The following is an 18,426-nucleotide window of genomic DNA, read 5'->3' on the forward strand; positions in this document are numbered from 1 at the left end:
GGAGTGAAATGGAAAGTGGAAAATTAAATATCTATAAAATACATCTTTCCAAATTTCAGCTTTCTCTTTTTAGGTGTCTCCACATAACATCCTGGAATCATTTCTGCTAGTTTGAAGGAGTCTGTAGAAGCAGCTGAATCTGCTAGGAATATGTATTTGGCAGGATTGACTGTAAGGAACCTAATGCATATGCAGAGCATACAGCTGAGTGTCTGAATTTGGGAAAACATTGGCATGATTTAAAATGAGTCCAAACTGGGTTTCACTAGATGATTTTCAGTTCTCATTTGGTAGAATCCACTGGAAAAAGGAAAACTAAGTAAATGATCAGCACTTTGAATTCTGACTGATAACTGTGGCTGCATTTTGATCTGGCCTTCTACTGATGCTGTAACTCCACTGAATGAGAAAATGTGAAATGAGTTGCAGTAATAAATTCCCTAAAAACAAACGCTTCAGGAGAAGTGTTGAGTTTGGTACTGTGCCTTCAAGGGAAATAGTCCTGGGTTTGTTAGACCAGACCTGTAGCCAATTCCCAATTCCAGAGTTGAAGAGCTTTTGCTGTGAGTCCCTGCTGCCACTCATCAGAGATCTGTGGCACAAGATTTTGTTATGAATGCATCAGCTGTTTTGAACAGATTTAACAGAGCCATGAGAGGTGACTTTTCAGATTGCTAGATGCCTAGCCAAAGATGGCTCTATAAATCAAAAAATTAGCTCTGTGACTTCCAGGCAAAATCAGAAAGTTTGTCTTGCCTGTTTGGCATGATATTGCTTACATTGAGGGATTCTCGGGTCTTTTTGCTTTGAGGAGACTAAAATACTGTGGAGATAGGCTTAAGTAAAAAAGAAAGGTTAATCTATCTATTCCGTCCAAAATTTATGTATAAACCCCCCTGTTAAATAATTGATTGAATACTTCTAAAAGTGAGTTTTCAAAGCTCTGTGTGCATCCATCACATTTCAATTGTTCTATGCCATTTTGAAAAAATGCCTGGAGCAGCAGTTTGCAATACTTGATTTTTTGTTGTACTTTGTCATGGCATTAGCCTCCAGAAACCAGCTATAGAGTACAATTAATATGATTGCCTATGGATTGGAACGCAATTCAAAATAAGGAAAATTATCAGAATCTAAATTAAGGACAACAAGGATTCACTGAAAAATGGATGTCCTTCTTCATGACACTGCATCCAACTTTAAGGGAAACAGATCTCCATCAGAAAAGTGTATTATATGTAACAGAACTGAAGGAGGAGGCTGTGAGGTAGTAAGAGTCTCAATAATTTGTAAGTAAAGCTATCCCAGGAATAAGCAGAGAGTGTGGTTTTAATTAACAGTGAGTCATGAACTAGGAAGGTCTGCCAGATACCAAGCTGCAGTCCAACTCATTACCACCCCTAAATGGTTGCACACTTGGAGCAAACGTGTCTACAGGCCTTCTTTATTAGGGCTCAGAAAATTTAAAGCAGGTGAATTCAGCTGGAGACTGGCCCGAATTGCAAATGCTGCAAAGGACAATGCCAGTCACAAGGTGTAAAAGGTGGAAGAAAATAAGAAAGAACAGTTAAATTCCTGCTGCAGCTGAAAGTATGACACTTTTGATTTGGTACAGATGGTGGTTTGTATGCCAAAAAGCAGATACAGTATATACGGTCTGATAGGTATTAGAAAGGAAATAGCTTTTTCTTGAGATTATGGATGAATTGCCTAATATTGTAAGTGACAGTGAAGAGGAAGAAAATCCTTCAGAGATTGCATCACCTAAACTTTAGAAGAGGTGTTGATCTTAACTGAAATATACAATTGTAGTCTTCAATGCAACTTCCTCCCACAGCATTTGCTGCCTTGCCCATTCAAGCTTATTTCCACGCTCTTCTAGAAAGCAAATGGGACCACTAGGCCTTTACTTTTCACATAATCTGAAGCGATCTTGATCCCAGGGCCTCCACCCCTCCTTTTTTTGCAGAAGGCAGAGATTTGTTTGGGATCTTAAAAAGACTGTTAAAAAAAAAAAAGAGGAAATTGTTTTAAAATGAACGAAGGTTTGAGGACAATGCGAGGTTTGCAGTCAAGATGTTGGACTGGAGTCAGGAGGACCAGCATAGTTCTCACTTTGGCCACAAACGTGGTTCATTTGTCTCTCAGATTCTGTGTCCCTTGGCATATAGGAACAGACAAAATACTTATTTCCTAGCTTTGGCTTTCTAAACAGGGACAGGGATGTTTGTCCTATGCCTACACTGGGCATGTAGTACATTGAGAGCTTTCTTTTGGTTGAGGTCTCCAAGTGAGACTGCAGAGCATACAGGACAGAGTAGATAGACTCTGATTACACACATCTTGTTCATTGTCCAGGCACTTTCTAGTCTAGGAATTGTCATTTTAGATGAGTATCCTTGTCCTAAAAGTAGCTGGTACCTGCTGGATAAGGACAACAAGCAAACAAGAGAATACCCTTTTTCCCTATCTCCAACATTACCATTTATCCTGATCTCTGCTAGCTGCAGACTGGCTATAATCCTAATTCATGTGGTTTGAAATCCCTTCCAAAAAATGTTGTTGTTAATTATAGGTACTCTGAATAATCTTGTTAAACATATAATTATCCAGACCCTTCTAAAACATCATTAATTTCTTGGCTTCGGTGGGATCATGAAGAAAGGACTTCCACAGTTTAATAAGTGTTCTCTGATTTAGTTTTAAATTTAACACCCTTTAATTTTATGGAAGGTCCCTTGTATTACATGTTATAAAACAGAGGGAGATAGTAGAAGGGAAATCAAATATATTTATAATTTTGCATATTTGTCTTTTTAAAGGTAAGCAATCCCTGTCCTTTTTTCCATTTATTTTGTTTCTGTTACTTTTTTCTGCCCCAGCTACAGTTCTGCAGTATTCTCTTGAGCCACAGAAATTATCAATGCTTCAGCATTTTAGACAAGGTCTTACTTTTGAATGACTGAATTATGATATTCATTTTTAGATTCAGAAATTGTTGGGTTGAGTGATTCTTTTAGTGTATCACCTTTTGGGACATGCCATAAAATATGGATAATTAGTTCATCTTGGAGCACAGCTCTGAGAAAGATCTGATATCCCAATCTTGTAGTTGCTAATACCATGCCAATTTTCTTACCTTCAAATATGGAGAACTCCTTTGAGCTATTTACACTGGTGGCCATGGCCCTGTCTAGATGGCCATGCCATTTTCCTTAAAGCCTTGAATAAGTATATTTTTTCCTTAGTTTATTAATTGTTTTGTGTGTATCTTCATTTAATTTTCTTTTACCAGTATCAAACATTCACCTGGTTTCATTAGCTCTCACTGATGTGGGACCCTCTGGCCCTGACTTCTCTAAATGTCTTCCCGTCTGCAACTTCTGTTCCTCCAGTATTTGCGTCTCTTCAGAGATAGCAGATGACGGCAATTGTGGAAAAAAAAAAGTGGAAAATACTACAGGTGATAAAGAGGAAAAAGAGCTTCTCTAGAAAGGATTGGAACTTCTGGGCTTCTTTTAGCTTCTTGATGGCACCTTTTTTCCCTCTGATTTTTCTTTTATTGGTATATCTATTTAGCCTGGCATTTGCTTATCTTTTCCAATTGGTTATAAATATTTCTTTGCTTTTGTCCTCTGGAGAACTGGTCCAAACCAAATTGGTCTTAGCATGCTTTGAATGTGGTATAAATAGGTTTTCATGCCTTACTTCTGTGTTTTAAAGGTGAAGCTACCTTATTGCTTTGCTTGCAATGCTTGTAGTGATGAAGTTTGCCAGACCTTACCCAGCTGCCTCCCTCAGTAACAATTCTAATGCATCTCATCTTAACAGGGGTCAAAAGTTTACAAGATACTTTAGCTTCTAGGTTTGATGCACATGTCTTTGGATAAGTCTTAACACAAATATGTAATTATACTGCAAAAGTGCCTCAGCTAGATAATGTAGAAGTGCAATACATTATGTGTAACTAAGTGCTGTTAGCCTGTTCAGCATGAAACTTTAGCATGCACTTGTCCTATTTTAGTTATAAACATGACAGATTGATGATGAAATTCTTGTGGCAGCTCTTTGCTGGGGTTACTGGTTTGCAGTCCATAGTTCCAAAGGCTGAGATACAGAGTTGTTAACCAGAAGATCAAAATACTGGAGTATTATTGCCATCAGACAGCCTAAGTGATGAGTAACACAGTACTAGCCGGAATCAGTCAAGGAATTCAGTCTGCCGCTATTGCAGAAAGCTGTATCATACAGTTCCCTCTGGAATGTAGGAAGCACCATCTTGAAAACAGGGCAATTTTTCCATACCCCATTGCTCCTAAAAGAACCCTGTCTGTAATTTTGCTTTTCAGATGGTTAGGAAACCTGTAATTTAGATTGCACATGTATTCATAACTGCATTATAACACTTTTAGTTTGTCTGCTCTTTTGATTGAATAAACTATTTCCTTCCCTAGCATTTATTTCTCTCATATTTTGTGAGAAAAAACCCCCATATTTTCAGAAAGCATGATAGGAGAAATCAGGTAATTTTGGGTCCTCTTATAGATTAGATTTGACATTCTCCTGTTCATCACAATAATCTGTGGCTCTTCAGGATAATACTGGAAAAGTACCCTAGCTACTTCTGTAAGAGCTAAGGCAATGCTGGAAATAACCACAGCACTCCAGCTGGGCTATTTATCGTCCTTCTTAGCAAGGTGGATAATGGCACAATGTGTATATTTCTTGGTCCAGGAATAACTCCATATGTGCGCTGTGCTGCTTTGCATACCTGCACTAGCTCATTTAGAGTTTGTGCTGAATTGTGCCTTATAGTCATAACCCAAGTCTTCCTATTTCCCTTTCACTAAAAGAAGCTTGTTTAATCATCTCTGGCCAAACCACCAAACTCTGCCTCTGAGTTCCTCTCTCTTTTGCATTTGGCTTATATGCCTGAAAGCTTTTTGAAGTCAAGATGTGAAACTGTATTTCTATAGTAGCCAAGTCTTTTGATGAAATCACTTGATGTTTGCTCAGGTGCAGTATGCACATTGGGAAGTGAAATAATCTTTGGCCCTCTCAGTACAATATCTATTGTATACAGGATTTAATGAGTTAACTTCCTGTTATCCTGCTTCAGAGCTGTGCTTGTCTGTCTTCATTTTTTAAATTTTTCATTTCCTCTGAATCACTGAATGTCTCTGTCACTATATGCTTCCAGTAAAAAGCTGATCCTTCTTTTGCAATGAATGACATTCCCACAGGAGATTTTACTGTGGAATTATGTGTCATTCATTACTATCAGACACTGCAAACACACTGAAATATTTCTGATGGTACATCCCTGATGAATGTATCTAATATCTAATACTGTGTAGGCATTTAACCCAAGATTTAGCACACTTGATATCTATCAGTGATGAAGTTTTTCATTGTGATCTATAGGGCTTAAAGTCAATTTAGGATTTTTTCTTTTCAATGGTTCTGTTATGTACTAAGAATTCTAGAATACTGTTCAAATTCCAAAATGCCTATGGCTCATTAATTTCACACATACCAAATGGTTCATTGCAATTGTCTCACACTTAATGAGTTCAACTCATTTAGCAGGATCTTCTCCTAAGTCACCCAGTGCCTGCAAGTATAAGGGTGCTAAGCTCTTCGGCTGGTTTTATTTTTCTGTCTTGGCTTAGAGTCTGCAGCCCTCCCTCCATGTGCACACCTTGTGTGTGTGTAGAGTGGTGTTCCCCTTTGGCTTTCTGTAGACCTGCCTGAGCTCCCTTTGAGCCCCACACGTATCTCAAGCAAGATGACCTTAAAGAAAATAACTTTTGCTAGGCAGCCTCCATTTCTGTAGAGCTCATGCAGGATGACTTGTGGGAAGTGTTGGTGTGGAAGTTTTTTGTATCTATTCTGTATCATAATAAGCAAGGAAGTGGGCTCCTCATATGCTGATAGTTTCAGAAAACCTGTGGAGTTCTCAAATTCCTTGAAAAACTGGAAATTCAGTAACTGATTACCTTAATAAGATGTAGTGTTGACTGCAAGTTAAAACTACAGTAATTTATATACTATTAGGGGCCTGCAGTTCTTTTGGTAAAAAGGTAGCAGTTAAATTTCTTACTCAGGTTTTGTATTCACAACTGGGTCTGTCTAAAGAATATTTTGTTATTTTGATTAATTTTTCTAGATACATTTTTATGGTATGTGCTGCTCCTAATGGCAGGTGGTTAATGAATTATTCCTGTATTCTGAAGATAAAATAAAGATTTTTTTCTTTTTTGGGGGGGAGGGGAAAGACTTTATGAGCAAGCTTGAAAACAGGAACTCAATTATGTTATATTCCATCTAGATTGACTGCGCTAGCTTAGGCACTATGGAGGAAATTGAAATAAAGGAATGTGGTAGTAGAGAGAATCTATTTCTATAGTTCTGGCACTTAACACAGTTGAATCAAGTAGCTTGTTTCTGATGATTCCTAAACAAAACTCTCCAATGTAAGCATTGAGGTTTTTAAAAGGAAAAGAAAGTCCAGAAAATTAGACATAGTAGAGGCTTGAGCAGAGTTACTACAGATATCTAATAAATTGCATCTGTGCTACTCTATCATAGGTATGGAATAAAAATATGATCTCTAATTAAAGGGAAATAAATAGTTACAGGAAGTGATTACTTCATTCTCATCCAAAGAAAGAATCATGGTTTTACACTAACGGTGTCAGCAGGAGGCCCTGAGCATGCGCCACAGGGCATGCAAGCTGCAGAGTAGCATCCAGCTCTCTTTGAATAAATTGATCTGGCTATCAGGAGCAAGAGAGTTTGTGCTGAGCTCTGGGATGCTACAGCTGGAGCAATTCCTGGGGAGCTTGATTAAAATTGCCAGAAAGAGGTTGGTCAGACCATGGAGTCTGCATTTTGGCTTCCTTGGTCTTGTCTCCTGACAAAACAAGTGCACCAATCTTTTCTGCAGGTCAAATCAGGCACCTTTGAGCTAATCTAGATCTTGAAAGCACTTCTCTGGTATCACTAACAATAAACAGCAGAGTCTGCTGCAATGCACAACGCTGCCCTTATGCCAAATCTGTGTGTCTGTGAGTGGGTAAGGTTGCTGTGGGACGTCCCAGAAAGAAGCAGGCTCTGGGAAGGGGATGAAGGCTGCAATAAGCCCTGCAGCCTCCCCTGGAAATTCAAAGGCAACAGCAATGTATTTAAGTTAGTGAACACATGCACCGCTTCTCAGGAGGTCATTTGATGCTCTGCTTCACAGAAGCGCTTTGCAAAGCATAACCACACAACAAACAGGTTGCCACCTGAAATCCAGACCCTTGGAAAACACAAAGTGTCATATAAACATTAAGTTTGATAATGAGGCTCATCAATGCATCTCTATAACTTTTCAAATGCCCTCATAATACATAGATAAATTGGTAAGTTGAGCTGACGTAGCAGCATCCTTTTAACCTTTTTTTAAAAATTCTAGAAGCAACATGCTAAAACCAGTCAGTGAACTTCACGTTACTGTTATTCTCAGGCCTATTTTTTAATTTTCTCACTGTTCTTTGTTTGTTTCCTGGTTCTGTCTGAGAGGAAATATTGTAATACTGCAAAAAAGGCTATTTGTACAGTATTTATGAGCCAACTGTAAGGAGGAAGCACCTGAACTCTCATGAGAACTTATTCTTGTGAGCTTAGCTGTGTTTGCTTGAGAGGTTGCCATAATTAATGGAACGCCTTTGCAGGGCTGGTAATTGTGTCAATGCTGAGACTTGTGTATCTTTAATTGTAACAATTCTGGTTAATTAAATTCTGTTGCTCTCATTATTTGAAATTTTGAAGAGTTTCATTCATGCCCTCTTCAGAGTCAAAAAGTCAATAGATGAGCCAGTTTGGTTTTACTGATGCAATACCATTAAATGTAGGTACAGAGCAAGGAGACTTCTGAATCAAGAATGGGTTTTAGGTTGGAGTTAAGACTTCTGGTTGGTAAATACATCTCTGGGACTAGAGTATATCTTCATGCAGTAGTGTTTGTACTGTACCAGATGAAACATTTGGATATTAATAAAGCAGCCCCCAAAGTAGCTAATGGACATTCTGGCCCTGGCCACAATAGTAGCTGCCATAGCTGCCACAGAGGCCGTGCTGTTTCCTTGCCTGTTCTCTATCTCAGTTTGGCAGTTTAAAAAAGTGTTGTACAATAAATACTCCTGGGAGTTCCTCACGATTGCTGAAAAAACTAAACTGCATTCAGTTTGTTTATAAAAAGTCCTGGGGCCCTGCTCTGCAGAGCAAAGGTCATGGAAACACATGTTTATGGCTTCACAAATGCTCTATACTCCTTGAATGGAGAACTTTATTTGATTTAATCAGCATCCACAGGGATCCTGTAATTGCATAATAAGTAATTTATTATGGAAGTAAAAGTATTTTTCTAACTGTAGCCTATGTAGCATGGGTTTGTAGCTTTACACTAATCCACATAGTTAAAAAGGGCTTTGCAAAAGAGTCTGACTGGAGTAATGGTGTTCTGTGATGAGCACATACTTGTGTGGCTATTTAATCATCAGAAAGTGTTAAAACAACAGGCACATTATCACCACACTGGTTGTAAAGACTGTTCAGTGTTTGCCTACCTTCAGTAATTTGAAGTGCTCAGTATGAGAAACTGGAAAGCGGTCCCAGATCTTATTGGTGGTTGGTAAATAGGAGAGTACGGGAATCCGAAGTTTGTCTTTTTGACATACAGTGAACATAGCCTTTTGTGTACTTTAGGAAAGGAACTTGACCTTTCAGCTACTCAACTTCACCTTGGATACTGAATTACAAACAGATAGGATTGTAAACAAAATATATCAAACCTATAGTTGTTTAGCTGTCAGTCTTTTCGCTGAAATAATCATTGACTGGGTCATGAATTTACACTACTGGGAGGTAGACAAAATAAGGCTAAGGTCTAAGGTATCATTCTTAAAAGCACTTGCAGACAGGGAAGTGAGAGATGTAGAAGCTAACCCATGACATCCAGGGAGCGTGCTAGTGAAAACTCTGCTCTCTGAAACCAGAAATCCTTGCACAGGTATATCATTGACAATTCAGGCTGAGCTGAAAAGTTGCAAAACAGTATGCATCTGTTCTGGAAAAGCTTCCAGGACTGCAGATTGTGGTAGTTGTTGAAGATCAGGTTTTCCCAATTGCTAGTTCATCATTGAGGTAGGTGATTGAAGACACCCAACTCAACACAGAGATTTGTAGTTCTAGAAGGAAAACTTGAGAAATGAGTTGGGTAATTGCTGAGGTTCAGGATGCTGAAATTTTCTTTCTGACAGCCAATGACCTCAGTAACACCAGAAGTAGGTTTTTCTGCATTTCTTGTGAGTGTTTGTGAGGTCCTCACTTTTTTTTGCAGAACTTGGAATTCATATTTTCATATCTAAATAAAAGTAGAAATGCAAGGAAAGTAAACTTCTTTGGTAACTCATCAACTTGCAAGCTTTTTCACTATGCTTAAGGGGTGTAAGACTCCATCCATGGAAATTCTGGACCATCATCTACTTCTCGGCTGTTTTCTGGTCAAGTGAAGTATTCTCTTTCCTGGTGCTCCTCCCCAGGCATGTTGTGTCATACGTGTCAGTACTAGATTATTCGTACTGCAATCTCGAGACAAAATGTAGCCTAAATTTCCTTCAGATCAATGAAACAGGACTGATTAGCCTGGTCAAGTTTAAAAAAATATTGTCCTAGTTATCACAACAGGAAAGTCCAAAGACTCCTTTTAAAGAGATCAACATGTCAAATTGGGCAAGGTGAAAAAAAACCAAAACCAGAGATGAGGGAGGCAGGTAGGGGGAAGAAAGAGCAAAAAGAATGTCAAGTCCCACCTTTCACTGGGCTGTTTTTATGTGGTTTTCTTACTTCTCTGTCCTTGTTTGAAGGTACTATGCATTTTCCTCCAATTTATACTAAAAAATATTTTCATTTTGTTAATTTTTCCCTCAAGTACATTTTCTGCTTCTGAATGTATAACATTTTATTGTTTTCTTTTGTTAATCTTCAGACTTTTTATTTCCTGTTCCTGTATATGTATAACTAAGTGCTATCTTAGCAATTCAGACAGAACTCACATTCAGCTTAAACCGTAATAAATATATGAATCTTGTCTTCATGTACAGCATAGATTCATGTTGTTCATAGACATATGAGTCCTGACAGTCTCCCATGAAATAATATATTTATTTTGAAATTATTCCTATACATTTTTTTTCATAAGCAATTCCATGTTTTAATGCATATTGTCTTCAACAAGCTGAAAGCACTAGCTGAAGAACAAGGGTCTCTTTCATGCAAACCCATGTATAGTAGGTGTCATTTCATATAGCAGTCTCACTCATTCTAATTCACATGGTCTATGAACACTGTGAAAGGTTCACTGGTCTTGTTACACTCAAAGCACGGACCACTAGAACCAGTCCAGGAGGAGCAATATTGGGCCCAATATGACTAGAGGAGGAGCAGGTTCATCTAGTATTACAACACAAGCAGGAATTATCATGACTGTTGCCCTTAGTATGGCTTTCTCACTCAAACAGCTGTAGTAGAAGAGCATAATGTTTCATTTGGCCTCCTGTCAGCATTGTTCTGAATATTTAAGTAGCTTCTGTTCAGATAGGAGCTGAGATGTGAGCACCAGTGATGAACAAACAAAATACTTCTTTTTGCTGCGTAGCTCAAAATGTGATGACAGCATGTTTGGGCTGCCATCTCCTCTCTGTTATTTTGCTTAAGGATCTTATAATTTGTGTGTTGAGAGCTGTGTAAGTGAATGGTTGACAATAACAGCAGTTGCAATGCTAGTATACTCCATTAATAATGGATATAACTAGTGAAATAGCTGGGTATGTCCAAGAGAAAGGTAGATTTCCCAGATCAGCCCTACTGTATTTAATACATATTTCATTGTCTGTAAAATAGATACTCTTGAGAATAAGCAGGCTTTTTCTGAGCATTCACAATATTGTTAATGCTTCAAAGTAAGAGGAGAAAGTTGACACCAAGCTTAGAGGTGAAATGGTGGTGTCCACAGGAAATATTTTTTCTTTGGGAATCCACATAACAAAATGGTACTGAAGAATTTGGTTAAGTAGGCTGAGAGTCAGCTGTTCCTGCTGTAATCTTATCTGTCAGTGTGGAATATTTTGCTGCAAAAGGTCACCAATAAATATAAAACTGCTATTCTGATGAAAAATACCAATAGTCTCTCTTTCTTACTTTCACACATAGATATACTGCTTGGCCAGAACTAACATTAGCCAATACAAGTTCAGATTGGTGCCAAAGAAGTTATACTGTATTACACCAAGGGTGGGGTTCCTGCTACTCCTGCAAATTCTCACCATGGGTTGATGATATAGGCTGCATCACTCAATAGCTTTGTATGTCTTCTGGTCTCCAAGATATTATGGTGACTTGATGGTGACTTTATGGTGAAGTTCACTGCTGAATCCTAACAATCTGCTCAAGCACAAGGGGTTTTTACCTGTTTCCTTCTTTTCTTCCTTCCATTGTGTAGTTACTGGTCTTATTTCCCCTGCTAAATTTTTGCAGATCACTTATGCTTTCACTGGTTCTCTCTTGCTTACTTTTTCTCCTTTTCTTTTACCATCAGCTGATCTCTCCATTCCTCGTTCTTTCCTCAAGCCTCTGCTTAGAGTATTTTTTCTCTCCCAAACTACCCTTCAGTCACCAATAAGCTATCTGTCCATTTATTTCAGCCCTTGTTGCCCTGCTTCAGATCACTCCTACTTGCGCCGTTCTAGGTTTGTCCAAGTCTAAGAAAGTTTGTCCAAAGTCCAAGAAAGCATTCATGGGAGAGGGTTTGAAAAGTGAGACGTGAGGAACATGCACCAGGAAGGTACTATTGCTTAGTGACTAGAGCTTATACCTGAAGCCAATTGAACCAAAGAGAAGTTTAACAGATAATAGATAGCAAGATGGAAAGAATGCTGAGCAAATCAAACCAAATTTCATTTAAAAATGAACATGTTGTGCACATGTAGAAGGATTGAAGTCTTTCTCAGAGACAGTCCTTAACATCCAACATCCTTTTTTCTTGAGACAGGCCTGAAGTGGGAGCCATCAATGTGCAACTCTAGCTTTAGTACATCTTTCATAGCTCTTGTTACTTGCACATAGTCAAAAAATGTAAGATGACTAAATTGTTAAATAACATATGCATAGGTATGAATTTCAAATTCTTTTGTATCTCTGTCTCTCTCTTTGTGTTCTCTTTTTCTTTCCTCCCTGCTCCTTTAGGCTGTACGAGAAAAGTTAGAGCCAGATGATGCTTTGATGTATGAAGAAGACCTGGATGACGAAGACTGTGGTGAAGCAGAATTTGAGGAAACCATGAAACTAAAACTGCTGCGTAGAATTGCCTTCATAGCAACCAAACTGCGGGAGTTTATTGGCAACATGATAATCACCACTGGAAAAGTTGTTGTTACAATTTTACTTGGTTCAGCAGGTTGGTGCATTTGAAAAATTTCCTCTAGAGTCCATTAAATTGTGCATTTAACAAATGAGTTTTCAGCGCTTTGGCACCTGCGGGAATAACAATGGAAATTTTTAAGGGAAAAGAAATTGCTGTTGATTTTATTTAAATTAACTTTTTGGCAGGCATTGGAATATGCTGAGTTGCTTACTTTTTTTATACTAATACTGTGTGGCCCTATCATTCTGTATACGACTTTCACAGTTTCTGTTATAACCAAATGGTGAATAGTTGCATATTATAAGTAACTATATATTTTATATATGCATAAAATAATGTGAATTCATAGATTCTGTCACTTCCAAGTGTAAAAAGGAGCTGCATTCACGTGGCCATTAAAAAAAAAATTAACTATTAAACAGTTGATGATGCAGTGTGTAAAAACTGTGATAAGCAGACTTCATGTTACTTTTGATGTTGTTGGCAAAAGTAGCTGTTTTCATATTACATAGTCAGCCTTTTATAAGAAATTTGATGTAATACCTCATCATCGGCTACAGCCGGAATGGAAGTGTACAAAATCACTGTATGTTGGAATTAATGAATTAAAAATTGGATTGTGCAGTTGTAAATTAGTATTTATTTGCCTACTCAAATATTTGGATGGACCCCTTACATATAAAGTATAAGAACAAGTGTATACTTAAAATAGAGTATACTAGTATATGAAGTATAAAAAAAAGGTATTAAAAGTGTTTGATATTAAATGTCAAGGACTGGTCAGGTGTGGCCCTTTTAGTAAGGCAGGCTCTTTCAGCAAGGTAACATTATCTGACAGCTTCACCTATAGCCAAATGCAAAGTAATGAATCTAAAAAGGAAAAAAGCAAAAAAGGTTTATGTGGATCACCATGGGGCCTGACACAGGCAAGAGAAGTGTCATTAAAAAACCAAAAAGCCTGATGCCATTCTGAAGTTGCATGGGTAAACATCGCCTGGGGGAATGAAGCAGAGGATCACACAGCAGTGGCAGGGGCATTTTCTTCTGAGTGGTGATGGGCAGCTTGTCTGTGGGACTCCCAACACATACCAAGAGCCAGGAAGTGTTTGAAGGAGAGTTACAAAATGGACTTGAGGTCTGGGAAGCCAGAGAAAGACCTCAAGCTTAATTAGTTAAACACTTCTTTACTTACTATGCCAAGAAAAAGAAAGATGAGTGGTGATTAGACTACAGCCTTGAAGCACTGACAAAGGTACAAAGTGCCTCTGTTTTTTTAATCATCTCTTCTAATAGAAGCTATAATACGAGCCAATAGTGTCAAACTGAGACAATTTCCAACTAGAAATAAATTTTGAATTTTTCACAGCCAAGAGTAATTGACCACAATAAACAACTTATGTATGGATAGAGTGACTTCTCTCTCTCCTAAAGTGTTTAAGTAAAGACAAAGTATGTCTTTGAAAGAAGAAAGGAAATAGTTACAGGATTGAGGCAGAAGTTGCTGGGTGAAGCTCCCATCATGAAGAGAGTCTGAGGAGATGATCCCTGTGGCTCTGTCATGTCTTTATACGTGTGAGCCTATAGGTTATACACTGGAACAGAGACAAAGCACCATAATCTGAAGATTTGCTCCTAAGTACGATGTGAAAGGATATAATGATGAAGCTCAGGCAAAGTGACCAAGTCATAGAATCATAGAATCACCAGGTTGGAAAAGACCCACTGGATCATCGAGTCCAACCATTCCTATCAAATACTAAACCATGCCCCTCAGCGCCTCGTCCACTCATCCCTTAAGCACCTCCAGGGAAGGTGAATCAACCACCTCCCTGGGCAGCCTGTTCCAGTGCCCAATGACCCTTTCCGTGAAAATTTTTTCCTAATGTTCAGCCTAAACCTCCCCTGGCGGAGCTTGAGGCCATTCCCTCTTGTCCTGTCCCCTGTCACTTGGGAGAAGAGGCCAGCACCCTCCTCTCCATGACTTCCTTTTAGGTAGTTGTAGAGAGCAATGAGGTCTCTCCTCAGCCTCCTCTTCTCTCTCTTTCTCCATGCTTTGTTGTACATCTTTAGAAAGTGAAGATTTCATCTCAGATGAAGGTGTAGAGAGTGGTCATGTAGTGAGTGCTGAGGTATGGCATGGATGAATTGAACAGAAAAAAGATCCTTTTCGTCTAGTCTCCAAGCTAATAACAGTCTTAAGAGCTAATTGTAATAATTAGCATAAACAGTAATTGGATTAAATTGTTTAATAGACTTCTTGTCAGACTTAGAGGTTTAACAAATGCTGATATTTCCCACACTTTTCCAACCCTCCATGTTTTTATTTTCACAGGTATGATGGTGCCATCTTTGACCTCAGCTGTGTATTTCTTTGTATTTTTGGGCCTATGCACATGGTGGTCCTGTTGCCAAGCATTTGATCCGCTGATATTCAGCTGTCTGTGTGTATTGATGGCTATATTCAGTGCAGGGCACTTGATTGGACTTTATCTGTACCAGCTACAGTTCTTTCAGGAGGTTGTTCCACCGAAGGATTTCTATGCCAGGTGAGAGAAACTCCTTTCCTGTTTAATTGTGAGGACATGATGCAGCATTCTCTTGTCACATGATGATATAAATGCTTTTCCATGTAATACTTTTGACAGATTTTATGCAAAACTTGATGTTCAGTGTTGGAAGAATTGAAGCATTTCAGACTTAATGGGTTTGGATGACAGAGTGGTGAAAATCCTGCCTGGGCAATTGTATGCAGAGACCTGAGGCAGGTTAGGAGGAGAAGGTGCTTTTGGTTTGGGTCAAAGTGGTCCTCACATGAGTGAGATTGATTTGGCTGAGGCAGGAGATAAAGGAAGTAACGTGGTAGCATTGATGCAAGGGCAGTGTACACATGCACATTTTCTGATTGTGGAAAAGAAATGCTCTGAGGGTTGATGTCATGATATCTTCACTGGGGCAAAATGCATCTGTGGTGCCATCCACACATGGACTGAGGGATGCTGTGATACTTCACCTGCTGTGCATAATATTAGAATGTTTATGTAAAAAAATTCTCTCTGGTCATGTGCAACATGCCGCCCGCCTTCTGCTCCTGTTGAACTTAAGCCAAAAAGCATTATTTCTAGTTACTGTGGCAGTAAATATTGACTGGATGTGATTTCACTGACCTTTTAATTCTTTACATGCTTTTATACTGTGGTCTAAACTAAGGTGAAGTAATGGATGATTTTCTACTCATTACTATTTTTTTTTTCTGCTGGATTATGATTGCAAATTTTTTTAATGGTATGTACTTTTGAGGCCATAGTAATCCTTACATTAAATTAAATGCAAGTCTTATTTTGATTTCTGATAAGCCTGTTGTTCCTTTTAAGTTTTATAAGTTGAAGGCTAAAGGACATTAGATGTACTGAGGAGAATGAATTAACAATTTACATCTCAATGCACTTCATTAAAAGCAGTAAAAAAAGATAAACTGCTTGGCTACAGTAACGGGTCTTTTAATACTTATTTTGACCTTTTTTTTTAGTACAGATTAATATATGTGTGGTTTGTGATCTTGGAATTTCTAACTTGAGGAGGCTGATTTGGAGGGTGTAACATTACCTGAAAAATCAGAAAAGATCCACGGAGTTCAGGTTCTTTTATGCCACCTAGCGGTGAATGGATGATTTCTATTACCAAGGAGCTAAAATGCTCACAACCTTACTAAAAACTTTGTATTACTTTCTCTGTGTATTAAGAAAAGAAAGAAAACATGGCTTCAAAAGTCTCAACTGTTTGGCTATGAGGATATTATCTCACAATGTTTTACCACCAGACACCAATACTATTTTCAAAAGAGAGGAAGTATGTGTTTCATACCATTTTGCTACGATACACAAAACTCCTTTTATATGCGCCATTTGCAGAAGTACCTTTTCTTATTATTAATGTTCTTATTATTAATTTTAAAATACTTCAGTTTTTTCCTTTAATTTTCAATTAATTTAGTCTCAAACTGCTTTTCTGCATTTAGTTATTTTTTTTGTTAGTAGTGTTATTCTACATTTTATGATAAAATTTCATTCAGTAGAAATAGGCCACTTTAACTTGGTCACTAATTTTTTAAATGAAAAAATCTGGTAGCAAGTAAGTTGCCTCTCTACATTGTAGAAATAAAAAGTACTTTCACAACTGGAATTAAAAATGTCTCCCAGTGTTGTACTGTGGAGTATGTGCTGACTTTTTTTTAACCAGAAAAAGATGTTGTCTTCATGCAGACTTTCTCTTGAACTAGTATTATTGGGTACTCTGCCTTTTACACATGATACCATATGAAGGACTGATGTTCTAAATTACATAATAAATTATGTTTGAATGTACAAAACACCAATGACAACTTAACAGAAGGTGCAGTAAATATATCTTCTTTGTTTCTTTAATCACAGTTCTTTCTGCTGTGGATTTACATTGATGTACCGTCAGGGAGATGTGCTTGATGGTACAAGTGTTACTGGTGCTTGGAAGTATAAATCTGAGTGTGAGGAATAGTCACTAATATGATTTTTAATTATTGGAGTAGGAGTGGAATATAAGCAGTGGCTATAGGAAAATGAGACACATGGTGGAATGGTGCAGAAAAAATATTTTAGCAGTTTTTGTACTAGAAGATATCTCATATCTTGATATTTTATGTACCATCTTGATTTGAAGCAGAGCTAAATATGCAGAGTTTCCATTAGTACTGAGGGTGTGGGGAAGGGGCTAGAATAGATAAATTATATACTGAGAAAAGAATCTGATTCCCCAAATTCTTCTCTGCTGTTCTCAGAATATGCTGTTAAACATTGTTTTTGCAAGAGGAGAACAGCAAATCTTTCTCATACTTACTCCTTTGTATGAACCTTTCTTATTTAGTTGCAAAAAAAAAAATAAATTGCAGCACATACCTGTATTTGCATGTGTTAGCTTTAGTGCCATCACAAATGAATCTTTATCCATATAAGAAGGGGAGCTGAAGTGTAAGGAACAAGAACTTCTATTTCTCTAAATTTTTGACGGCTCAGTCTCCACGTTAAGCTCTCCTCAGATGCAAGGGCAGATGTGAAAACTACTCCTGTTGAGCTACTGGTGGATATTATATATCTCTACAGAGCATAATACTGGTGTTACAAAATGCTGCTAACATTGGTGTTTCTGGGTTTGAATTCTCAAGTTCACAGGAAAGGAACAAGTTGCTTCTGATCAATAAAAAATGTGTTGTCTCTGTATAGTACTGCATTCAGCTTACCACTGTATCGATTGATTTCAGACTAAATGAACAACCCAAACAGACTGGAAAGTTCTCAGGTCAACAGTGTCTTTCAGCTAAGATTTGCATCATCCTTGTGCTGCTTCTTTTTAAAAGTCTTGAGCTCAAAATTCTGCAAATGACTGACCATTGTCACCAGAAGAAAGAGTTTTTTTGGAAGGGATAGTCTGAAATCTGGTGAATTTACCTATTTTGACCTGTAACCTTATGGGATTCTGCAAGCAAAGTATTTCCCCCCAAAATATGGGATAACATAGCACTCTGTATTTGCCGTAGTGCTACTGGCATAAATTAAGCACCAATCTCCTACAAAGTTTCAGATCTACTTTTGTGGCTTTCTGGTTCTGCTATGTGCAGATAGAAGTGGCATAAACACCAACATACATGAAAGTGCCATCCAGTGCACACTAGGATCTGCAGATTAAAAAATGTAAAGGCTACTGAAAAGTCTGATGGATAGCTGGTGTGTCAGAAGAAGGCAGAGTAGCAGCAAAGCTTACATGAAGTTGCCTCCACCCTAACAGCTTTTCTCCTCTACACCAGTCCCTGCTGGAGAAGTGAGCAGCAGCTGTTCAAAGCAGTGCTCTAGTTGCCTTGGAAAGAGCAATCCTAAGTAGTGCAGGAGGACCAGCATAAGTAAGGCTGAATTTGCCTTTTCAGTTAGGAGTTG

The 18,426-nt window shown here is 38.1% G+C and overlaps 1 protein-coding gene across 4 annotated transcripts in view; it reads left to right on the forward strand.

Annotated features, from left to right (window-relative positions):
* The window catches only part of PIEZO2 (piezo type mechanosensitive ion channel component 2), a 311,046-nt gene that overhangs the window by 167,330 nt on the left and 125,290 nt on the right, over positions 1 to 18,426 (forward strand). For all 4 annotated transcript variants that reach the window (XM_069853757.1, XM_069853760.1, XM_069853758.1 and 1 more), the window contains exons 6-7: positions 12,289 to 12,499; positions 14,799 to 15,012. In XM_069853757.1, coding sequence (XP_069709858.1) covers positions 12,289 to 12,499; positions 14,799 to 15,012 — 425 coding nt within the window. The remainder of the gene's footprint in view (positions 1 to 12,288; positions 12,500 to 14,798; positions 15,013 to 18,426) is intronic.

Source organism: Phaenicophaeus curvirostris, chromosome 3, assembly GCF_032191515.1.
Source record: "Phaenicophaeus curvirostris isolate KB17595 chromosome 3, BPBGC_Pcur_1.0, whole genome shotgun sequence".
NCBI classification, from domain to species: Eukaryota; Metazoa; Chordata; class Aves; order Cuculiformes; family Cuculidae; genus Phaenicophaeus; species Phaenicophaeus curvirostris.